The sequence below is a fragment of the Gambusia affinis genome, linkage group LG01, assembly GCF_019740435.1.
Source record: "Gambusia affinis linkage group LG01, SWU_Gaff_1.0, whole genome shotgun sequence".
NCBI classification, from domain to species: Eukaryota; Metazoa; Chordata; class Actinopteri; order Cyprinodontiformes; family Poeciliidae; genus Gambusia; species Gambusia affinis.
The window spans coordinates 36976250-37001315 of NC_057868.1; the positions used below are offsets into that span (position 1 = coordinate 36976250).

The 25066-nt window shown below is 38.3% G+C and overlaps 4 protein-coding genes across 4 annotated transcripts; 1 reads left to right on the forward strand and 3 right to left on the reverse strand.

Annotated features, from left to right (window-relative positions):
* Positions 1-834: 834 nt before the first annotated feature.
* Positions 835-7850, reverse strand: agmat (agmatine ureohydrolase (agmatinase)). The gene is made up of 7 exons (XM_044121945.1): positions 6674-7850; positions 5786-5988; positions 5566-5614; positions 4109-4304; positions 3188-3367; positions 2769-2853; positions 835-2660 (listed from the first exon to the last, which is right to left on the reverse strand). The coding sequence occupies exons 1-7, from the start codon at positions 6958-6960 to the stop codon at positions 2587-2589; spliced, it is 1074 nt and encodes a 357-aa protein (XP_043977880.1). The 5' UTR covers positions 6961-7850; the 3' UTR covers positions 835-2586.
* Positions 7851-7927: 77 nt separating this feature from the next.
* Positions 7928-11162, forward strand: LOC122833939 (tubulin alpha-1B chain). Its single transcript, XM_044121938.1, has 4 exons — positions 7928-8167; positions 9079-9301; positions 9386-9534; positions 10064-11162. Exons 1-4 carry the CDS (start codon positions 8165-8167, stop codon positions 11042-11044), a joined length of 1356 nt encoding a protein of 451 aa, XP_043977873.1. The 5' UTR covers positions 7928-8164; the 3' UTR covers positions 11045-11162.
* A 187-nt stretch (positions 11163-11349) lies between these two features.
* pink1 (PTEN induced kinase 1) lies at positions 11350-16689 on the reverse strand. Its single transcript, XM_044121927.1, has 8 exons — positions 16209-16689; positions 14310-14585; positions 14067-14170; positions 13784-13966; positions 13499-13662; positions 13270-13397; positions 12466-12696; positions 11350-12373 (listed from the first exon to the last, which is right to left on the reverse strand). The coding sequence occupies exons 1-8, from the start codon at positions 16563-16565 to the stop codon at positions 12089-12091; spliced, it is 1728 nt and encodes a 575-aa protein (XP_043977862.1). The 5' UTR covers positions 16566-16689; the 3' UTR covers positions 11350-12088.
* Positions 16690-16940: 251 nt separating this feature from the next.
* On the reverse strand, positions 16941-21879 carry LOC122833650 (trypsin-3). Its single transcript, XM_044121383.1, has 6 exons — positions 21756-21879; positions 21446-21520; positions 20003-20156; positions 19083-19221; positions 18734-18988; positions 16941-18095 (listed from the first exon to the last, which is right to left on the reverse strand). Exons 2-6 carry the CDS (start codon positions 21504-21506, stop codon positions 17946-17948), a joined length of 759 nt encoding a protein of 252 aa, XP_043977318.1. The 5' UTR covers positions 21507-21520; positions 21756-21879; the 3' UTR covers positions 16941-17945.
* Positions 21880-25066: the final 3187 nt, after the last annotated feature.

Consider the following 25066-nt stretch of genomic DNA (forward strand, 5'->3'; position numbering starts at 1 on the left):
TTGTGGATCACCAGTGTCACCTGAAGTTTGGATCTTTGCTCCTTTAAAGTTACCATAGGCCTCTTGGCTGCTTCTCGGACTGTGTTACTGTGTATAAATATAATGACAGTGATGATAACACTTAATTGAAATAATTGTTAATATTGTTGAAATACTTTTCATTACTATTAGTTTTGCAATAATACTACCAGTTATAGAGGAATAATAGCAATAATTGTAACAGATATGGATGAATAAAGCTGTTTTGCTTTATTTCTACTTTTATTTTACCATGGTAAAAATTAAGACTTATTTTTATCAGAGGTAAGGTTGAGCATTAATGCAGAAATTTTGTATAGATTGTCCAATATTTAAGCAATATCGATTAAAAGTTGTCTGTTCACCCGTGGGACAAAAGCAAACATTACAGGATTACCCGGAACATACCGCAACACACCTTGTGATACCTGCTCCTCACTTTCAGTCATGCTTTCCACACCCTCTGGCAGCACATTTTTAAAGTCCCCTAAAGCCATCCAAATTAAGTGTCTTAAATAATTAGAAAGTTTCATAATGTAAAAAAAACCCAAAAACGATAAAATAAAATAAATCAGTCATTAAATCTTGTCTAATTTGTAATATCAGCAGAATTAAAAAATCGTAAGAGCAGAGTACTTTGAGCTTTGAGCGCCCTCTGCTGACACGACGTTATGCTGAGACTTATTACAGTGCAGTTAAATATTAATGGAAAGAGTTAAATTTCAAAAACGGAGGAACAATGAAGGGCTTTGTGTTGCATGTCCTCAACATTTACCACTTGCAGGAAAAATTGCTGGGTGCTGTCAGCTGGATGGCTCCATGTTTTTTGTTTTTATTTTATCTTTTGTACAAGGAAGCTTACTGATTCACTCTGAAGTTTTAAAAGGACAGCTGCTGCCAATTAAGAGGAGCCCTAAATAGAAGTGGAGAGGTGTCGCTCTCCTCTGCTCACTAAGTAAGGTGAAACAAAAACAGAGAAGGCTAATAACAACTTGGGCTGGAATTTAGTCAATGTTTCACCAACTAGCTTTATGGTCAAAGTACAAACATAATGCTTACAATATCACACAACATAGTTTATACATCTTAAATTAAAAGACAGCGTATTATCACAGGAGTTTAGGAATATACAAGACCTTCTGCAAAAAATAATTGGAGCAGTGTTGCTTTTAACATGAAGCCAAGTATAAATATAAACTATATCTTGTTAGCTGCATGCTTCAGAGCTGGGATTTCTGTTTGCCTGCTTCAGACACTCTCGGACATTCGAGAGAGTTCATTTCTGGAGTGAACTTTTCTCTGACTGTGAGCGCATTCTTAAAGCATCTTTCTGACCACAGCGGTCTGATTTGGAAACTCCTCCCTTGCCTTCAGCTGGCAGCAAAGATGTGGAAAAATGCTCCAAAAATGTTAAGTAAACTGGTAATTCTGGGATAAACAATACCGCTTGCTTGTTTTTTCCTGCTTGCTATTATTGGCAGCATTGCCTAAACCCCTCTGATGGTACAGAAACATTATCTGTTAATAATTGCAGCACCTTATTTAAAGGTTAATCTAAATATATTATTTAAATTACTGTTCCTTCTTGCTTCTAAATAGTCTAAGATGATGTTGGGTTTTAAGAGCTAAGAACCCAAATACAGTCAATGTAACTTTAGCAGAAAACAGATGTTCCAAAGAATGATTGCCTTCCCCTGTTGCACAAGGTCAATGCCCTTAGTGCCTGATGCACATTTAATTATGCTGAATGCTGTATAATGTTATTCTTTATGGTGTTATTTCTAACCTAGAGCTAAATAAAGGAAAAAGAGGACAAATTGTTATTGCTTTTCCGCAAATTGACACAAAGTAAGTGTTTTAGATATATAAGATTGTTTTAACCCTTAAGCAACCCAAGAGGTTTTTCTTGTATGTTGCTGTCTATTAATAAAACGGCCATAGATGATTAGTCGGTAAATGTAAAACAAAGTCCACAGTTATTGGTATCCTTGGTGAGGATGAGTCAAAATAAGTATGGTAAAATAAAAAAATTTTATTGTGTCATCATTTGACTGCAATGCAATTATGTGTATATTTTGGTGCTATGATAAAAATCCAAGAAATTACACTCTCTTCATTTTGAAATTCACTGCTTTTAAGTTTTCTGGCTCCACAAGTTCAAACTTTTTCTGTAGCTACCGGTACATAAAATCTTTTTTTTTTAATTCAGAAAAGAAGAATCACAGAATGCAACTAGAACTTTGTCAATGTCACTGACCCTGTCACATTGTGCATAATTTTCCAGAATAAATTAACATAAAATAAATTCTTAACATTAAACTTCTCTATTAACTCCAGTTTAGCTTATTTTATTAGCCAATTCCTAACAAATGTCACCTTAAGGTTCTTTACAGGAGCTCATGTTAAATTGCTAACATATGTAATTATCAAAGTACAACATTTAATTACAATTCAAAAAAGAGTGGATCGGAAATGAAAATGTATTTTTAAAACAGAACTGCATCCAAGTTAACCTTGATGACATTTTAAAATTTAAAAAGTACCACCAATTATTACATTACATCCAGGTCAGTAGTATTTTATTTTTGGTAGAACACATAACATTTCAAAGAGGAGGTTGGCCCCAGTCAAGGCAGTGTTTCCTGTTAAAGAGAATAAAAGTAGATATAACAAGGTTATTAAAAAAATGTTACAGAAAATAAATTAAAAACTAATAACAGTGTTTTTTAAGAATCGATTGGGTAAAGTACCTGTAGTGTCATAAGGTGGAGAAACTTCCACTAGATCACATCCGACAAGGTTAAGACCCCTACAGCCTCGGATAATCTCAACTCCCTAAGTTCAATTTAAAAAAAAAATGATTTTAGTGTCTGAGAAATGAAAAAGCATAGCAAAACATATTTCAACTAGCATTGACTTTATGGAAAAATATACTTTTGTTAACCTATATGATCCTAATTAGAGGGATCAAACGTTTATCGATCCAATTAAAGAAAGGAAAATGTGTAATGTTAATGGGCTGCAGTACAAGCCTTCATTTATTATCTTTGGTTTCTTAAAATTGGTATTAGATGTAATAAATTAGAATCTCCTTACATGTAAAACCCAGCCAATAATGTTTAAATTAGCATTTTATTAACAAGTTATAATGACTGCTACTTGTGTTTACCTGTATGGGAGTGAGTCCTGCTATCTCCGGTGTTCCTGTTCCGGGAGCAAAACCTGGATCAAGAGCGTCAATATCAAAACTGAGATAGACTGGCCCAACGCCCATCTGAGTCCTCACCTCAGACATTAGAGGCGAGAGAGACTTGAACCAACACTCTTCCACCTGGACCACACGAAAACCCTGCAGATCAGAAAAAAAATGGGAAGATGAAGGATTATTTTCATTGCTTTGTGAAGAAATAAGGAAGTGGTGAAGGAAATCAAGACAAGAAAAAAGGAGAGAAGGAAGCAGAGAAGATAAAGAATAAAGGAAGGAGATGAGGAAGGAAATAAAGACTAAAAGAAGGAGGGAATTGTAGAGGGCATAAGAAAGAAAGAACACAAAGGATTGACAAGGTTAGAAAGAAGGAAGGGAGATAGAAGATGATGAATTGAGGGAAGGATAGAAGGAAAGAAAGAAGGACCCAATCAAGAGTAGATGGATGGGAGGAATGAGAAAAGCATGTTTAAAAGGACAAAGGAATGATAAAAAAAGAATGAGAAGAAAGGAAGACAAAAAACTGAAATAATGGAAAGATAAGAAAGAGGGAAAAAAGGAAGAAAAGACAGGAAAGAACCAAAGAACACTGTTAAATAGAAGGATGTAAAGGAAAGAAAATAGAATAGAAAGAAAGCACACAAGAATTTATTTAAAAAAGGAAGAAAGTAAGGAACAACAATACAAGGAAGGAAGAAATGGCAGAAGAAAAGAAAAGATTTTCAGCTTCACACACGTTTCACTACAGTGCAGCCCTGAACTGGCTGATTGCAGGTTCCAAACCATTAACAGTGTAGTGTGACATTATTGACACCATACCCACTGTTACTGGGTGTGGTGTGAAACCATCATGAGGGATCCATGTAACAGAAACCCGGACTGTACCTGAGCCCGACTCCACTCGTATGAGTCCGCTGAGTACCCGCTCCCTCGCAGGCCGATCTGAACCACCCGCCGGCAGTCCAGGAGCCCCTCCTCCACACAGCGTCTGAACGGGGTCCCATGGCTGATCCTCTCCCCCAGAACCACGTCACTGGTGTCCGCATGAGCGTCCACATGGACTAAACCCACAGGGCCATGCCTGACAAGTTATCACACAGACAACTAAATGTGGAGCATCCAATAGATATATTTTACAGTTATTCATGGTTTAGGTGCCAAACAGGGTCGCATGATTCAATCTGTGGTTCTGGAAATGATTATTATATCTTGTAGTCAGCAGAAAACAGCTTCTACAACTTTTATGCAAATTCCACAACAGTACATATTTTCTTATGCAAAAACATGATCATACACTCACCAGAAATCAAAACAGATCTAAAAACAACCTCTCTATATATAGCAAACCTCATTCTACACTCCCACTCTCCTATGCAAGCTTTTTTTGTTTGCAAACATTTAATGCCTATATTTATTTTAAGACCTATAAATAGAAATACAATCGTGGTTCTTTAAAAATAAAAACATTTTGTACTTTCAGCATTTACCAAAAATGATAAATTGTCTTTTTTCAAAAGGTCTTGTAACATTTGCAGTTCTAAAGTTTTAATCGGCTGAACTAGTGGCAGAAAAGCAGGTTGTAGATTAATGTTCTAGAACTTTCTACAACTGGAATGAGAATCAAAGCTTTACGTTTTCAGATTTCCTTTCTGCAGAAATACTAGTAGAACAGTTTTGCCTCAAAAACAAACATACCTGCTTAAAATAAACCTCTATCATTGGCTTTTTAATTAAAAGCAGACTGGTTCAGGAGAACTTTGGAAATCACAGTTTGTTGTGCAGCTGCTATGCCAGGAAAAAGCTACATATCAGTAAATATTTTAAACATGTTTTTGGAGATGGAAAAACTAACCTGAATCTGCACTGATTTAATCTAAAAGCTGAAATTCATTTCTCTATGCCAATAAGAATGAATCCAGTTAGCTAAAGAGAAAAGAGCATGTTCAGCGACTTTTATGGCATGGATGAAGTGCCAAGGCACATATTTGCAAAGACACCAATAGTAATTTTGATTCAAGGTTTTGTCTTTTCTAAGGAATGCCTGGAGAGACATATCTACCTGACAGAAAACAGACCATAAAAGATTATGTTTAATGAAATTATAACCAACGAGAACCACAAATCACTGGGCTGCTTCTGTTCTATATCAAACCTGAATGGAAAAATCATTTTTCTTCTATTAAGTGCCTAAAATGGGATGGTGAAATTGGATAAATAATCGCAAGCTCAATTAGGTTTTAATTCCTCCATTTTTGTTTAAAAACAATATGTACACTTTGGTTAAACAATCTTGAATTTTGATCATCTCAATCATGTACCTCTTTCTAATGATGGATACTTACTTCTCTGCTACAGCTTGCAGTATTGGGTACGCAATAGTGTGATCGCCACCTGCAGATACCAATATTTGCTTAACATCTGAGCTATGAAAGAACATTCTAGATAATTAATTATTGCATACAGGAGTGAGACTTTGTCTCCAGACGCTAAATCATTTACTGAGCTATTGTTTTCTGATAACCTGGGCAAACAATTGATATCTATGATCTCAGCTGCTCTCACCCATAGTCAGAGGGATACAGCCAGTGGCCAGGATTTTTCTGTAGGCCTCCGTGATGCGCTTGCAGGTGTCTTTCAAATCATACATGTTAACGTTTACATCCCCGATGTCAGCAACCATCAGGGACTCGAAAGGCGCTGCCCTGGTGCCACTGTTGTAAGCCCTTAGCAAGGCAGACTCTGCTCTGATCTGGCGTGGACCAAACCTATAGCGTGTGTGAAAAGAGTAAACATTAATGCAGTTAAATTTGTTACCCAGCAAACCTCGTGAACATTTTGTTTTGGTTTGTTTTTGTTTTTCTTTGCACTTAATTGTTTCAAATCATCAAGCAAACTTAAATATCAGACAGAGATAGCCTGAGTAAGTACAAAATGATTAGGAGACAAAGGTTTTCTAACTCAACTTGGCCATTTGTGAAAACTGAATTTGAAGCACACTAAGTGGCCTAGTCAATGTCTGGACTTCCAATTAGGATTCTTTGGGATGACTTTATACAGGCTGTCCATTGGTTAAAATAGCTGACTTACAGTGATTCTGCAAATAGAAGAGGGCCAAAACCCCTCCTCCCATTGCCAGATATCAAAAAACGTATGATGGGTTTTACTGCTGCCGAGGGTGTCACGAGCAGTTAGTGGGACTTGGCTGGTTTTGGAAATTATTATTTTAAAACTGCACTCAGGTTAGTTTGATTATCAGTAAAATTAACAAGAAATATCTAAGGGAGCAAATACTTTTCACAGTCTTGCACACTTCCATGTATAAAGGTGGATAATCTTGGAACTCCTCCATTCCCTCATGGATTCAAAGCAATTAGATGACAAATTAAGGTAAAACATTCTTTTACTTGATTCTAAAGTTAGTTTGACCACTTAGAGGAGGAAAATTGGCACCTTGCTCCTGGCCGGTTCGAAGTCCCAGTATCAATCGGAACACCAACGAACGCCGCGTCCAGCCCGTCGGCCGTCTCCCGATAAGGTAACTTGGCCATGGTTGAGATCCCAGACACCCGTGCAACAAACTCGGCGCTCGGTGGAACATTATATCGGCTCCCGGAGCTCTCTCGGTTCGGAATTAAGCACCCTCCGGTTCGGCTGCTGCAGTGACCCAAAGCTTGTCGGGGCGGTAAGGAAAAGAAAGTCGCTGCTGCTCGAGTTAAACTTAAGTTTCTCCAAGACATGTCTGATGGTAAAGCCAAATATGACAGAGATATGTGCGACAGGGAAACCTACCCTGCTACGTTTATAAGCTCGTAATCATTTATCCGTCAAACCTCATGACAAGAATCTATACTACATGCAGTTATATTTAACTGACCGTGTACATGGTAGGTATTGAAATATTCATCCAAATAAAGAAACACAATGTATGTCACAGCAGCTGGCAGATAGAATGTTTGATCATTAATCCTGTGCTTGTGAGCATTAAAAATACAACGCACTTGGAACCCTGAATGCAGCAAAAGTTAATATTTTTCAGAAGGGAGGCGAGCTGGGGGAGGAGCCTCACTTAACAGATCAGAGCTCAACTATACTGTATTATAGTATGTGACTTCTAAATTGGTGCTAATTAAAAAAAACATCCTACATGTACAGCGTGCCATACTGCATAAATACTGCATCTTACTATAAAAGCCCGATGGAATATGGCCGGAAATCATTTTATTACTAAATCTAAGGAGCAAGAGAATCATGGTTTAAAAAAAACAAAACTGTTTTTGGGTGGCCTCGTTAAACTGAAATCCAAGTAAATGATTATTTGGAAGCATGAAGAGCCATAAACAGGCTGTTCGTGCTTAATAGCCTTCCAATTTGGCTGAAACTATTCTGCAAAAAAGCGTGGGAGAAAAAAAATATCTAAATGCTTGAAGGGTTGCACAAGCAGTTTCCTAAAAGGGTTCAGTCATTTTGGACTTACGTCAAATAATATGAATAATAAAACAATATAAACAATCTGATACAGGGATACATATCTTGACATATCTGGTGGCACTACACCTGGATGTGGCCAATGTGTTGAAAGAATCCATACCCTGGATGTCCCCCTTCATGCCTCCAATAAAATGGCGCACCTCCTCATCTTTAACCCATCCACCATTTTCTGATTTATTTGCTTATCTATTTTCATGCCAAATTTTTCTGCACCAGATACGCTCCTCTGGATCAGCTGCCTCTCTCTGTCTGCGCAGTCATACAGGTTGATGACAGGTTTGTGTGGGTGGTGGTGGATGGTGCGCGCGCCTCTGTATCCTCCCTGAGGAGACGTGCGGAGCTGTAGCTTGACGTGCGGTGCGTCACCAAAGCAGCTTTCATCCACAGAGCAGCGCGGACGCACATTCTCCTCCGAACCCGTGTCAATACATTGCATAACATCGACAAAAGAACATGGTAAGCATGCCTTACATTTTATTTGCAAACGTTTTATTTGCAAAGCTGCTATTTTTAAAGTCTAATCTAAGGAAAGTAGGTCATTTCTGTATTGTGCTTTGTCTTGATTCATTTTTCGACCTGCTGACGATCTAAATAGGTAAAATCCTTATAATAAATGTATAATTATATGTATTTCAGTTTTGTCTGAAATATTGTACTAAATCAGCGTTCATGCCTTTTTTTAATCACCACGCCTTTATTAACTAGTTATCGGGTTATCAGGTTGGTTGTCTGTGCCTGTAAGGCGTCCTTATGTAAATGTACACTAAATAAATCCAACACTTAACAAAATGCAATCCATTAAAATTAAAAAGCAGTTTTACCTAACTAAGCGACATATTTATATATTCTTTACCAGAAATAAAATAATAAATAAAATTTCAGCAGGAGTCCAATGGCAAACAGGCTGAGCAGAGCAGAGCTTCCCAGCCAGCACACCGCAACATGTCTGACCTAGATAATCCCCTCTCTCTACAGTAATTCTCTGAGCAACTGACAGTTTGGTGTCGCAGCACAAATCGCACTGCTTTATTTAAAGCAAAAGACAAAGACTTGCAATTTTTTAATGAATTGCTGTCTTTGTAAAAAAAAAAAAAAAAATTGAAGTAAGCAGAGAAAAATACGTGCATGGCCTTACAAAGAAGAATTTGTCCTTGACCTGATCCATTCATCCATCCATCCATTTTCTGAACACCCTTCGTACCTAATGGGGTCGGGAGGGGTTGCTGGTGCCCATCTCGAGCTGCGTCCTGGGCGAGAGGCGGGGTACACCCTGGACAGGTCGCCAGCCCGTCGCAACTTGACTTGAACCTCTCTGAAAAATGATTTTCTTTGCTGAAAATGAAATTTATTTTGTTTTGTCTTTTCAGCGTGAGTGTATCTCCGTCCATGTTGGTCAGGCTGGTGTCCAGATTGGCAATGCCTGCTGGGAGCTGTACTGCTTGGAACATGGGATCCAGCCTGATGGACAGATGCCCAGCGATAAAGCCATTGGTGGTGGAGATGACTCTTTCAACACCTTCTTTAGTGAGACTGGAGCTGGAAAACATGTCCCCAGAGCTGTCTTTGTGGACCTGGAACCCACCGTCATTGGTAAATTCCACAAATATTAGTATTAATTTCTCATTACTTTCTGATTAAACTGAAGAATTTATCTTATTGCATTTATCTTCTTAGATGAAGTCCGCACTGGAACATACCGCCAGCTGTTCCATCCTGAGCAGCTGATAACTGGGAAGGAAGATGCTGCCAACAACTACGCCCGCGGACACTACACCATCGGAAAAGAGATAATCGATCTGGTTCTGGACAGGATCCGCAAACTGGTGGGTCCATTTTATAAAACAGGCTCTTGACAAAGTCATCCTTGAATTTCCCCAATTTAATAAAGCTTTTTGTTTTGGCTAATATCTTCAAAGACCATCAGCCTGTATTTTCAAACTAATGTCACATTCAGCCAGAGTCTCACAGTACCAGATGTTAACACTGGGCACTAAACATAGAGTACAGACCAAACGTTTGGACACACTTTGTGCAAACGTTTGGTCTGTACTGTATATCGCAGGGTTGGAAAAAATATCACAATGTCAGTTTTGTGCACCTCTACATTGGCTATATCAAACTCCATTCAAAGTGGAGGCCAAAGTTTGTGGTAAGATTGGAAAATTGATATTCTCCATCCAGTCTGGCTGACCTCTGGTATTTTGCTAAGATAGACTTTGAAGCTTAGAGACATACCCTAAACAACTTGGAACTGGAGCTCAAGGGGTCTGAACACAAACCAAAGAGTATGACTACAGTTACAATATATTATACCTTATACAGCAGGCTCACATTATGTTTCTGTTACTCCAGGCTGACCAGTGCACAGGCCTCCAGGGCTTCCTGGTTTTCCACAGCTTTGGGGGTGGAACCGGTTCTGGTTTCACCTCCCTCCTGATGGAGCGTCTCTCTGTTGATTATGGCAAGAAGTCCAAACTGGAGTTCTCCATCTACCCGGCTCCTCAGGTGTCCACCGCAGTGGTGGAGCCCTACAACTCCATCCTGACCACCCACACTACCCTGGAGCACTCCGACTGTGCCTTCATGGTGGACAACGAGGCCATCTATGATATCTGCCGCAGAAACCTCGACATCGAGCGCCCCACCTACACCAACCTGAACAGGCTGATCAGCCAGATCGTGTCCTCCATTACCGCCTCCTTGCGTTTCGATGGCGCTCTGAACGTTGATCTGACGGAGTTCCAGACCAACTTGGTGCCGTACCCTCGTATCCACTTCCCTCTCGCCACCTACGCCCCTGTGATCTCTGCCGAGAAGGCTTACCACGAGCAGCTGTCAGTGGCTGAGATCACCAACGCCTGCTTTGAGCCGGCCAATCAAATGGTGAAGTGCGACCCTCGTCATGGCAAGTACATGGCCTGCTGTCTTCTGTACCGTGGCGATGTTGTTCCCAAAGACGTCAACGCCGCCATCGCCACCATTAAAACCAAGCGCTCTATTCAGTTCGTGGACTGGTGCCCCACTGGTTTCAAGGTTGGCATCAACTACCAACCGCCCACTGTGGTTCCTGGTGGTGACCTTGCTAAGGTCCAGAGGGCAGTGTGCATGCTGAGCAACACCACAGCCATTGCAGAGGCCTGGGCCAGGCTTGACCACAAGTTTGACCTGATGTATGCCAAGAGGGCCTTCGTCCACTGGTATGTGGGTGAGGGGATGGAGGAAGGAGAGTTCTCTGAAGCCAGGGAGGATATGGCGGCTCTGGAAAAGGATTATGAAGAGGTGGGAGTCGACTCAATTGAGGGTGAGGGAGAGGAAGAAGGAGAGGAGTATTAAATGTAGTGCGAGGATGAATTAAGATGAGCACATTTTTTCAATTCTGAAGTTAAATATTAGGTTACCACAAGATTCTTTCCTGTCAGATTGGATCTGTAATAAAGTTTCCTAAAATGAAGTCTTCTTGTTTTTATTTGGTTCTGTGAACCCAACAGCTACAGTTGTTCATTGCTTTATGCTTGAACAAATGCAATAGAAAATTTCATAGGAAATCTGCAAAGGAATTCAAGCATCAACTCAGCGTCCCTCTGAACAAAACAATTTTTTTCTGCACAGAAAAAAAAATAAAATAAATCAGACTTGCAGACTTTCAGATTCTTTTATTTTCAAACATTTTCTTAACACTAACAAATTTAAGTATTTTAATTTAGTTTCCCTACACCCCCATCTGTAATATTTGGTTAGAGTTCAGCAAATGTGCAAACTTGGACATAAAGTGCAAACAGCAAAACAAATATTTTTTTTAAATTTTCACATGTATTGTGTTCGGAAGCATGCAGAAAAATTTACAAGTATCTGCAACCTTATAGAGACATTTAATGGTAACCAGGTGTTTAATGGGAATAGCAACTATGTTACCCTACACAGTAGAGCCTAACAAGTGCAATAAATTGTTTTAATTTAAAAAATCTGCATTGGCCTCAACTTTGTGCAGTAGGCTTAAAAAGTATTGTATGTGGTTCTTCCTTGTAAATATTTTAAAAAATAATCTTGCATCTTAAACAACCCTGCTAAAAGTAGCCATCAGTATTCTGTATCATCAACAATTCATTTTGGGGAAATTGCATTAAGAAAAACAGACGCAGCGACACAAATGTCTTTTACCTGAGATTTAAATGCAGAGCACTAGTTAGAAATGGATATATGCTAAGTGAAACACAACAGAAGACTTGTGTGAGATATTGTGTACAACGCACAGAAGAAGGATAATACAATGCACAATAAGTGCTCCAACTGGTAGAGACGATGCATAACACTAACAGTATTGCACTTATACTAGCTTATTAACTAAACACACAAGAGTTTTCTGAGTTTTGAGTGAATTTATGGGAACATGATGCAGGCCCTGCTCTGATCTTGCCCATAGAGGAGGAAGCCTACAGCGGCTCGCAGCTCTTCTAGATCGAGGTTGGACAGGAAGCTCCTCTGAAGCTCCGCCTCCACTCTGTTTCCACTGGGGCCGCTGCAGCTCTGCAGGAGAACAACAGCCGACTGGCATAGCAGCCAGTCAGCCAGCTTTCTCATGCCAGCGCTGTCCTGATTGGCTAGGGCTTTGCGACCCCAGAGGCTGAGATGCAGCATGTTAGCTGCAACACGAGCACTGGGGCGCTGCAGAGGAAAAATAATGCATTCAGTGTAAATTCCAATTATTTCTACTTTTTTGGTCCTAACTTGTCCTTCAGTTAGGAGCCTGCTTTTACCTTGTTTGGGTTCCTCCTGAGTAACAGTTTAGTGACTAACTGAAGATCAGCTGGAACACAGGCAGGAAGAGGAGGTAGCTGCTTCTCCTGGTAGTTTGTGCTGTGCAATCCTGCAGCTCCATAGAAAGGATTCTGCTGTCTGAATATCTCATAGGAGATTGCCCCCACAGCCCAGGCATCCGTCTTGGTGTAGTCGATCACCACATCAGGACCTGGAGCTGCAGTCGCCACCTGGAGACAAGAATAAAAGATTTTAATGAGTTTTAACACATTATTTTATTGTCACATTAATAAATGATGGTAAAGTGTGTTCATAAATGTTTATGTCAATTCAGTTTTTTCACATTTTTTTTTTACATAATAGCAACAAACTTGTGTGTTTATTTGGTTTTTATGCAATAATCCAACACAAAGTCAATCAAAAGAAAAATTAAGTTTTAAGAGGTATGTCTTGATTAATTTTACACATGGGGAATACAGACTTAAGGTTTTATCACAATATTTTGTGGTATTACTGTGATGACAAGTTTGCCACACACAGGTTTGCTAAACTGTTTAGATTACACACAGATGGATTCAGTATACCAATAAAATGAATTCTAATTTTATTTAGGGGTTAAAAAGTCAAAATATCCCAACAAAACACATTGAGGTTTGCCGTGTTAGCATTACAAAATGTGATGAAGTGACACTTGAAGAGGTAACCTATATCATAGCCATTTTAGTCACCTTTCTGAAGTCTTATATTTAAATACTTCACTTGTGTCAGAGAATATTTACTGTGGTTGAAGTATTCAGACTCACCTCAGGAGCCATGAGTGAAGCATTTCCTCCTCTGCTGACCCACATGCTGTTAAATGGAAGTTGTAAGCTGGAGTCATTCTGGGTCAGGCAGCAGCCGAAGTCAGTAATAACTAAACGGGGGCAGCCACCTATAAGAAAAATGAAGGAAAGAGGGCCAAAATATTATAGAAAATCTGATAGAAACATGATTAACATGGGGTTTATTGTGTGTGTGTGTTTTACATCTGACCTGAGTCAAACTCTAGCAGTATGTTGTCTGACTTCAGATCCCTGTGAGCAACACCCTGCCTGCACAGATGGTCCACCCCCTCCAGGAGCTGCAGCACCATCAGAGAGCCCTGCCAGCGGTTGGGTGTGGAAACCAGCAGGTACTGCCGCAGTGTGTAAGGATAGCTATAAAGCAAAAACATCAGGAGCTCAATGAAGGACTGCATGTGTTAAACCTGATAATGTAAACCCATGGGAGATTTTAGATTAAATATGGCAAGCCATATTTAACTTTTTCAAGCCATACTTTTTCATGACTAGGAAAAGAGTGCGATTGTTTCCGATGCCTGCAGGGTTGAGCCTAGCTGGCAGCACATCTGGATACTCCTCCTGTGCACCTGGTAGCAGCGGCACATCTGCGGTGAAAGCCCGATACACTCTGATCACATTTGGGTGAGCTGAAACTCTTCTGGGAAGCACGCCGAAATGTCTGCATTACAGAGAAACCAGCAGGATTCATCAGCATATTTGTAGTCCTTTGATCTGTACAGAAGGACAGGATTACAAGAATCCGAACACCTAATATTTACCCATCCAGGGTAATCTGCTCTTTTTCATGTTTTAAGGCCAGAGGACCAGATGGGACAAGTTCTTGTGACATAGATTTTAATATCGCCTCACTTGAAGATCCAGCCTGTGTACAAAAAACCCCAGAATAAAATACATTTTTGAGTATTTTTAATTGATTCAGACAGCACCTCTAATAATTTGAGCTGTTTTTTTAAAGCTTTTATTCATCACTATATAACATTTGCTGCATATTACTCACTCACCCCAAAGTTCCACAACATTTTGATAGCCAAAGGGAAGCTTCTTAAGGAGCAGCATGCTGGAGATCGCACTGTCTGGACTTCCTCTTCATTGTCCCGTAGTTCCACCAGCGTCGAGTCTCTCTCTGTCTCCTTAGGGTGAGCAAACTGAGCTGCAGCCTCGTACACAGCCGCGTTGGAGCCTTTACCGATCTGGTTCCCTATAACGTAGTCTTCTAGTTTGAATCCAGAGGTGAAAGGTCTCAGTGTGCTATGGATTTTTTTCTTCTTAAACACAGCCTGCACATTGGGAGGAAAAACAGATTACAAGACATTTCTAACTTGGATCATTTTCACTTTATATTGGGCAAACCATCTCTAAACCAAACATGAACCACCACTGCAGTAAACATGTTCTTCTGAAGATTGGTTTTTGCAGCGAAGGGAGTGCTACAGCTGATTTTTTACATTCTCATAACGTCCCGGAGGACAAAGTAAGGACTCCCAGTGTTACGCCGAGAAACGCATGCCTGCCGAGAAATGCATGGCCTGTTGCTGGAGCGCACAGAACGCTAAACCAGGGATGGGCACTTCTGGTCCTCGACTTTTAGATGTACGATATCTCTACTTCAACACACCCGAGTCAAAAAACAAGGTAATTAGCAAGACTCTGGAGAATCTGACTGCACTTGGGAGGTGATTCAGCTATTGGATTCAGGTGTGTTGGACCAGGGAGATACCTAAGAGTTGCAGGACACTGGCCCTCGAGGACCAGGATTACCCACCCCTGGTATTACTTCTCCCATTTTCAGTTTTTGTTTAACATCTCTGAGCTCCATTTTGTTGCTTGTTGTAGTCACAAGAAGAATCAAATCTAAACTCTCACATATTGATGAGAAAATGGACTGAAATATGACCAAAGAGGCAACTTTTAAAGATATTTGCAACATTATCATGTTTCTTAACCATTTAAGCCTTAAAACAGTGGGCTTTATTTTGCAGATTAATTAAAATAAATACGGCTTTTACACCTTTATTAAGACATATGAGTCGAACGTTTTACAGTCAGTGTCTGTGTACATTCTCACCTAATTTTCTCAGCTAATGGTTTGCAATTCCCCGCTTTTTTTAAAACACCATAACAGCTTAACGCATGATAAAACACAGGTCCATTATGTAGAACATTTTATATCACCCTTAACTGTCTAGTCTATTAATGTAGGAGGGGATGCATTTTATTTCTGAGCCTGCCGATATTTGCATCCTGTGTCTATTGTCCTGTTGATATAAAACTTATAGTAGTAGCTCAGAGAACATATGTGACTATGTAGAAAAGGTGGCATCTCTTTTAACTCTTTATTTCTCCAAGTTAGCAGGGGGATGCATTTTTTGGCAAAGCTAATTATTAACTTTCCAATATCTGCATGCCCTATCTATTTCCCCCAAATATCCTACTGTTATAAATCTTACACCAGCAGTTCATAGAACAACTGTAGTTATGTACAAACGTGTGTTATTATGTAGAAAAAGTTATTTCATTCTTAGCTTTTTATTTCTTCAAGTTTGGAGTGGGACACATTTTTTGGCAAAGCAAATTATTAGCTTGCCAATATCTGCATGCCCTATCTATTTTCCCCAAATATTGTCCTAGTGGTATGAAACGTATACTCTTCTCACAGCAACAGTCTTCAGTCAGAGGCCCCTTCAGATTTGTTGCTAGGCTGACTGCTATAAGAGATTATTCCAGGCCACAACATTAATTTGTCCTTTAGGTTAAAAATAAAATATGCTGAATGTGGGAAATGCATAATAATTCTATTAAGGTCTGACCAAACCAAGTATGAATTTTCAAAAGCAGTCAAGATTGCTTGAAGAATTTGAAATAGAAGTACTGAATCAGAGTCTAACTTTAGGTCACCATACCTGTATTTCTTGACATGTTGCAGCGCTCTGTCTGTCCTCCTCCAACTGCTGCTCGATAAGCCCCACACCGAGGCCAAAAGCCAGAAACACGGCCCTGTTCCGAGGCGACGCGCCGGTAAACCTCCTTCTAAAACCGGCGGACTGAAGCTGAGCCGCCAGACCCCTCAGAGAGGTGCGGTAATAGCGGTACCGGGCCGGCAGGAAGGCCTGAGGCTGAACGGTGCGGACCGACGGGCCTACACGAAAACGGTCAGCTCGGAGCTTTGCTGCGACTCGGCCGCCTGATTTAAGGAGACCAATCTGAAGAAAGGACCGGCCGAGCTCCAGCCCTCGGCTAATGGCGTGTTTCACAGACATGATGAACCCAGAAAAGGAATCTCAAATAGCCCTTTCTGTGAACTTCAGTCCCGGGTTTACTGTTCTAAGGTATCGGACTGCTAGCGAAACAATAAAAACAACACCATCCACGCATGCGCCACAGAAGTTAATATTTTAAGCATTATTTTTAGTGACATCTGGCGTTAAAAAAGTGCAACAGCAGAAATTCTTTATTTTGAAAAACAGTTAACTCTGGTGGAAAAGACAAACTGAAGGAGTGTGTCTACCTTAACTAGAGAGACCAATAAAATGCCGTATAATACAGAAAACCCAATTATTACATTTCTTTTATAAGTTTTGACAATTTAATCATAATTATACTTAGACAAGATATCTACTCAAAAAACTGTGTTGACGATCTGCTTTTATATGGATTTACTGGTTACTTTATTACTTACACATTCTTTTTACATTCAACAAGTGACTGAATTATATCACAGAGATTTTAGTTCATACTGATGTTAACATCACACATTATTTCAGATTTGTTGGCTACAAAAATATTACGCAAATTCTTTTTTTTTCTCCACAACATTCTGAAGGTGTCTGTTGGATTGTAGTGGCCATTGGAGTACAGTAAACTCTTTCTCATGTAAATGAAACCTGTTTGAGATTATTTGAGCTATGTCATATGGAGCACTACAATGTTGCAAATATACCTTCAAAAATGGTTACACTGTGATTTATACATTTATCCCACAAGCAGATTAACTGTTGACTTAATGCTTGTATGCTGAATTTTGCAACCGAAATTGATTGTCTCACTTTGATTAATATGTATGAATTATACCCTTACTTTCTTGTCAAAGGTCTGTGAAATATACATCTTCAAGATAAGAATTTGCAAATTTTTCATCCCCAAAGATAATTTAGGGCTAACAGATATAATGATTCATACATGAAATGACTTCTGGGGAAAAAATTGAGTGAACTCATTTAGACTATTAGTTAACTATGCAGTTTATCTTGATCCAATAACTATTAAAATAAAAATGCTGTTCTTTATTGTCTACCTTAACTAGAGATCTTGGATCTTGTTATTAAGTAAAACAAGATCCAATAAAAATGCATTATTTAGGAATATGCTAGAAATCTCTTTAAAAATAAATTACCACTTAATTGTGACCACCTAAATAATTCAGTTGTGTTTATTTGACATTCAGAAAAGTAGTTCTACAATTTATTCTAAGACAATAATATTTCATCAAAACAACCACAAAAGCAAGAAAGACTTTTATATGAAGCATGGGGGAAATGAATACATGAAAATCACACAATGATTTACTATTATGCTATACTAAAAGTTATTTATAGTACGATGCATATGAAGGCAAAATTATGCGTTAGAAGTTTTGATGTTTAATAAGAATCGATGATAAAGTTGATCCATGGCACATAGTTCCTCACTTTGGTGTAGACACCGGGGTAGTATGGATTTGCACAACTGATGCCCCAGGAGACAATCCCCTCAAAGTTGCCATTGCAGATAAGTGGACCGCCGGAGTCTCCCTGTGGATAATCAATTACAGGATGATTACGGTAGCTTATCTAACTTAGTCAGACCTGAACTAAAAGTGTTGTGTCAGAAACTGCATTTTTTGTCTTATTCAGATGCTTTTTACACTATAGTGATAATCCTAGTTCTGTTCAGGACTCTAGTGTTTTTCTGTATCATTGGAAGCTTTGTTTGTTTTCTTTTTTGGCAATAAAATGTTAACACCTGTTACAGACAACACAGAAATATCTTTCTCTGAAAAACAAAACAAACTGGCACTTTTTAGAGATAGCAAGAAAATATCTAAAAAATGTTTCATATGTACAGCCATTGTTGAACAGAGAAGCCTTAGTATTTGTGGCAGTGATGAACCAGCTGTAGTGTTGCACAGAGCAAGGGGGGGAATGAGCATCAGAGTGATTGATAGCGTTAAGGCCCTCCTCCTGGCTCTGATAGGTTATTTCTGACTGAGTTATGTATTTCTGCAGTTAGTGCTGAGAGAAGGCAGAGATACTTGAATTTTTTTGCCCACAGATTATCTGTCTTAAAATTTACTTTAAAGTGAACTGACATGTGAAACCCTAGTATACTATGCAGTAGGAAAAGTTGATCATAATGACATGTACTCTTGAAGAATAACTTTCTTTTGTACCTGGCAGGAATCTTTGCCACCATATGGAGATCCAGCACATATCATGTTGTCAGTGATCCTGCCCCAGTAGTACCAGGAGCACATCGAAATTTCTTTCACGTCCACAGCTCGGAGCACAGGAGACAGCACGTAACTATAAGGCTGTGTCACACCCCACCCACTGACAGTGCAAGTATCCCCTCTTAATTGGGGGATGTTTCCACCAGGCAGCTTCACTGGCTGGACGTAGGTGTTCAACACTGCTGGCCTATCTAGCTGTAACACAAACCAGTGAAATGATGAGCAACTAGTCCTTATCAATTCTGTTACATGGTATTTATTATTTCACTACCACTCCCCTTCTGCAAACCTTAATAAGCATGATGTCATTGTCGAATGTCTTGTAGTTGTAGTTGTGCACATATATTTTTGAGACACCGAAGATCTGTTCAAATCCCTCTGTTTCACGCAGGTTGTGTTCACTCAACACCACAATCATCAAGTGGCTCCTAGGAGCCAAAAACAAACAGACCCATTCAAACCCCAAATCTATTGAAGGAGCAACAATTATCCAATTATCAGAATATCCAAATCTATTGCTGTTTTAAATAAGGTAAAGAAATGACTAAACAGAAAGGCCTTGTATTTTTGTCAGACATGATTGTTCCATAGCTGACATATTGTGTGGAAGTCTGGGGTAGTAGTAGTTGTAAAACATTTATAGATCTGATTTTTCTTTTACAGGAGAGAGCTGTTAGAGTCAAAAGTGGAAGTGGACACAGATATAGCATAAACCCAATATTTATATAGCTAAACATATTAAAACTTAATGAATTAAGTAGAATATCTTAAAATGTATGTACAAATCACATATGAAAAATTTACCAAGCAGTAATCAGAACAGATTTACAAAACAAATTAGTAAAAATTTATTTTGAATATTTAAAATGAAGTGGTATTTTAAAAATGTCAGTTTATCAAACAATATTGACAATAAGATAAAAAGAACTAAATTGAAATTTGAAAATCATTATGATGAAGCAATAATTAAATTAGCTAATGTTTTGTTTTGTATTAGTCTTACTGTGTAATAGTCTCATGAGTCAAGAAGTTATTCCAGCTATTTTCTCTATTTATGTGAAAAGGGGGCAAGTTTAATTTTTTAAATCCTTTTTATTCATGATCCCTTTAATGAACTATTTATTGAGTAAATGAAATGAAAATAAAATGAAAATAAAACTGAGATTAAATGCAATTTAAATCAAACATCTCTTTGATTTCAGTTCTTACGGTCTCCAGCAGTGGGCAGCAGACGCCACCCACTCTTTGTCCACCAGCGTTCCTCCACAATAGTGCTCCCCTTTCTCAGTCTGCAGGGAAGCCTGGTATTTGATCGAGTACCGTTGGACCTCCTGACCCCCGATGATCCTTGAATCAAGGATTTCTGTTCACAGCAGTGAGCAGGAGGGCATTTAGGTTTTGGCACTTGTAACATTTAATAGAAAGAAGAGAAAAAGTTCGGTAGGTGTGCGCAAATTTAATTCAATACCTAGACCAGATCTCAACCCATAACCTTAAAAATGATGCTCTATCATAGGAGCAGAATAGAAGCAGGGTTGGGCTCCTATTCAGCCCAATCACATATCACATGCTGACTCAGGAGACAGAGGCACAGTCATCATGATCATGTTTTGAACTGTGGAGAAAATCCTGGGAGATACTTAAAAATAACAGCCTCAACAACTGTAATGACACCAGATGGAAGAGCAATGAACATTTTATAAAATCTCCACATCTTCTTTTGCATATTTCAGTGATTTTTTCATGCATACAAGTCTGTATGCATGAAAATATTTCTAGAAAAAATTGCCATATTTATTTGCAACTTTTTATAAAGTCTGACTGCAAAGATAAATTTCATATATGAAAATATATTTCATGTAGATGAGGCCTAAAACCCTGAAGTTGGTGTTCAGTTATATATATTAGTGCATGTTACAGAATCTTATGCTGGTGGGGCACTAAAACCGGGCCCACCTAGACCCAGGGGTCACATCCTTCTGAATGTGAACCTGACTGTTTGTCTTTACAAGAAAAGTTATTAGACCAGAACAGGCTTAAGCGCACATATGTGTGTCCGCATATGGTGCACACACATATGTGCACCATACTTAGTTGAGCCCTAAATTACTTATACCCTGGTTTGTGAATTTTTTTTTTCTTTCAGTTTTGGAAAGTGAGACGGAAAAAATCTTTTAAAACCTAGTTAAACAATTTAAAGTTGGTGTCAGTTCTAAAAACAAAAGCTCTCAAATTTAGTTAAATTTTTTTAACTATGCATTTTAAAACCTAATTATACCCTTCTGAATAATCCATTACAATAATCAAACTCTTCTTCTGCAGGTTTCCACTCATATTTACATATTAGTTTTGGTAATGTCCAAGTCTTTAAAATGGAAAATCCTTCTTGACATCACCCTGATCTTTAGCATTTCACAGTTAAATCTTTTTTCATTGCATGTTAAGAAGTAAGAAGAAATGTATTGTTCAAATTAATAGATTACTTTGCACCTAAAAAGTAATCGTTTTAGGGCTTAACTGTAAACAAGATAACATGCAACACAATTACGTTTACACACAGGAATTCGCTCACCAGCTTAGGTGATGTATTCATTTAAAATGTTCAAAGATTTTAGTCGGGAATATATTTTTAAAACATAATAAAGAACTTACGTGAGTATACTTTTGAAGACAGAATAAACAGCACTGCTGCAATTTGTTGAGGAGACATCATTGATGTTAAATAATCTGTAATAGAGAAGCATGTATTTTTGGAGTTTTATTACAGTACATTTTGGACCATCTATTGTCATTTCAACATGATTAAACAAACATACAAAACAGTTTAACAGTTTGAATCTCATCTGACTCAAAATGACACCTGCATTCTTTTCAAATTTACATAAATTAAGTATGAATTGTAAATCAGCGTCAGATCAGTGATGATTAAGAGTTGAGTTCAATTGAATTATCTTCCACTTACCGTAAGGTGAAAATCTTGAACCCCTCTGTGCTTCTGGTGAGACCAGTGTTCTCCTCCTGGCTTTTTAAGTGTAACTGTATGCCTATAAAAATCTTTTGTTAAATTTATCTTTCCATCGTTCTCTGTCCCCTGACAATCTCACGCTCTGACCTACTACATGACAAAGATAAGGTGTTGTTCTGTTTTGTAGGCTCAAGTTTTTTAGTCCAGCAGTATTTAGGTTGGATACGCCTCAATCTTTGGTGATCCTCACAGTTTACAGGCAGGATAAAATATTAGACTCTTGTTTATTGGAAGAAAATAACTAAAATTTCCAGTGGCTTTGCTGGAAATGCACAAAATATGAATTTAAATTACTCCTGTCTGTGCAAAAACCTGTTTGGCAGTATGGGACAGCAGCTCATAACAATATGCCATTATTATTGTCCACTAAGTTTTAACTCAAGTTTTATAAATGTTATTTTAAATCAGCATTTGAATTTACCAAAGTCAAATAGATCTTTTTATTTCTGCCAGTAACACTTTTGTACTAATTACAGCTTGTTGAAAAAATACCACAAACATTGTGAACTTTGCCAGGAAAAAAAAAAATTGATATCTCACCCATAAAACTACAGGCCTTTAGTTGAGTCAATGCATTGTGTTGCATTTATTATTTTATTTCAAAATGTTCACACTGTTTCCACATTTTCTGACTTGGAAATATAGTTACCATTTTTTTTGTGGTTAAGATGTTTTGTCAGAAGAAAATTTTTATTTTCATGTTGATTTACTTTTTTTTGCTTCAGTGAAACTGCTGTCATTTTTTTCATCCTCTGCCTGCACTAGGTGTTATCTGTTCCTAAACATGAGGAAATAAAGATTCTAAATCATCATATTTGTCGTGTAAAATATGCGACTGCTTATGATAAATTCCCTTTCGGAACGATGCATAAAAATAATTTATAACTTTACATTACCACTAGTTATATTACTTTTACCGTGACATCACTTTTTTCTCTTTTTCAAGCTTAATGATCCCCTAAACATCTGCTGTGCAAAGTGTCTGGAGAGCTTTGCATTAAATGAAGTAAAACTACCCTCAGGTCATTGCTGCAGTATTTACAAAGCATTCCCATAAATATACTAGGTTTCCTTCAAACAATAGATTTTGTCTCAAAGTACTTTCTCCAAAAAAAAGGATAAAAATAGAAGTGGTGCCAACATCTGGTGGTGTCTGGTTGAGTCTCCAGGTTTTTCGTGATTCCACGTAATTTTCTGAAACTGCATGTGCTACAGTTTCATCGAAGAAAGGCGATGCTGGGAAATTGTTTACTGATGTCCTTTGAAGTCCGTATCTTTGTGTGCTGTGGAAATGGTCCAGAGTAATGGGATACTGGTGTGAGAACAACTTTGTTTAAGAACCTGTGCTACAGATAATTGAAAGGACACCTGGTTATTTTCTCACGTCATTCTTCCATTAAACTCTAAGCAATAGACAGGTGTTCTATATAAAATGCTTTTGTTACTTCTGTAAAATGCACTGAGTGACCTCTTTTGGTTCTTGTATCAGGTAAAACTAAAATTACACGTGTAAATAATCTATATAACTAGTTTGACTCATTTTTTGTTAAAATTGAAACCAATTTTTTACAGATTAATAACAGTACCATAGTATCTGCCAAGTCACTGTATAGAGATTAAATTGATTCTTTAGTGATTTGATCTTGACTATAGAGTATGTTTATTTTTTGCCATATTTTAGCTTTCTTATGTTCAAACATGCATTTAGCTTCAGGAAGAGCTCATGTCACCACAACAAGCAAAATAACTCAAAGAAAATAAAAACTAAATTTGCCTAGTTTAAAGAAGCAGGACTTAAATGGGAGAAAACTCTAAGTAAACTAAAAGACAGCCTGACCAAAAAGTTATATTTTGGGTTAGAGGCACCCATGCAATACTACATGATTATTAACAATGGACAAGTGCTTTATTGGCCTTCTTCCTAATTATTTATGTGCAGTATAACTGTAGTCTTTAGAGAACAGACTGCAGTTATGCCTTATGTAAGGACAGTTTGTATCTATGTTCCTTGTGTGCGAACTGAAAAGAGAAAGAAAGCTTTTAGCTTTTGTGCCCCATCTGCTTGGAACGCCTCGCAAGCTGAACTAAAACTGTCAGAACTGATTTCACTGGACACTTTTCAAAAAAATTAATAAACAAACAATAATGAATATCATGTCTACAGTGCATGTGTTTCACATCTTCAGCTGCCACCATTTTTAAATTTAGTTACTGTCTTTCATTGTCAGATTGTTGCCATAAATATATAGTTCTAATGTCTACATTTGTTATTTCTGTTTATTCGTCTCGTTTATCATGACGTGTGATGCTGCCTTTCTTAGCCAGGTCATTTTTTAAAAGAGATTTTAATCTTAATGGTTTTATGTGGTTTAACAAAGGTTTGATAAAAATAAATAAATAAATAAGCACCCAATCACAAAGATTTCACTCAAAAAACAAAAAACAAAAACAATAACAAAAAAATAAACATCCACAGTGGGGATGTTATACCCAGAAACAGAAGGAAGGGTTACTGGATGTCTTTGTCTTTTAATCTCAGATTTTTGAAAGACAAGAGAGAAACAGAAACAATTACAACATGATTTGATTGCACATATTTGGAATTAATTGGATCCATTTGACTTGTAAAGTGCTTTGATATCACATTGACTGCAAATTTGTGCATCACAAACAAACTGAATTGATTTGGAGGCACCCTGGTGCAGTAATGGCAGCACCTGAACTGAGGAGAGGTTCATGTGGAGAAAAAAAAGACAGTTCTACTTCCAGGGGGATGACAGACACCTCAGCTGCAACTCTCAGCACAAGCGAAGGCAGCTTGGAAGGCTATTGACCCTCAGAGGTCAGGAACTCCTCAGAGGGACGGCAGATGAAATGAAACCTGCTCCATTTTTAATGATGGCCGGCTCCAGACATGCTGCCTGGACCCGGCCTGATCCAACAGCTTTTAGCTGCCAAGACCCTTATTGTAATCCTTCCTGGGGAAATCAGTGAGGGGAGCCTGGACAGTGATGAACAGCAACAGAGAGCCTTTCTCTTTCTCCTCTCATTTAACAAGACAGCAGCACATTTGATCCGTATTACAAGCTTCAGCCACCTTTGGACACAGTATGTCAAACACCGGCCATACGACATCAGAGAGGTTGATAAATGACACATTAAAGTTAACAAATAGCTGCAATTTTCAGGCTCATGGTCCCTGTGGAAATTTTACATGAGGAAAATAACCATCAATAAAACTGTACAAC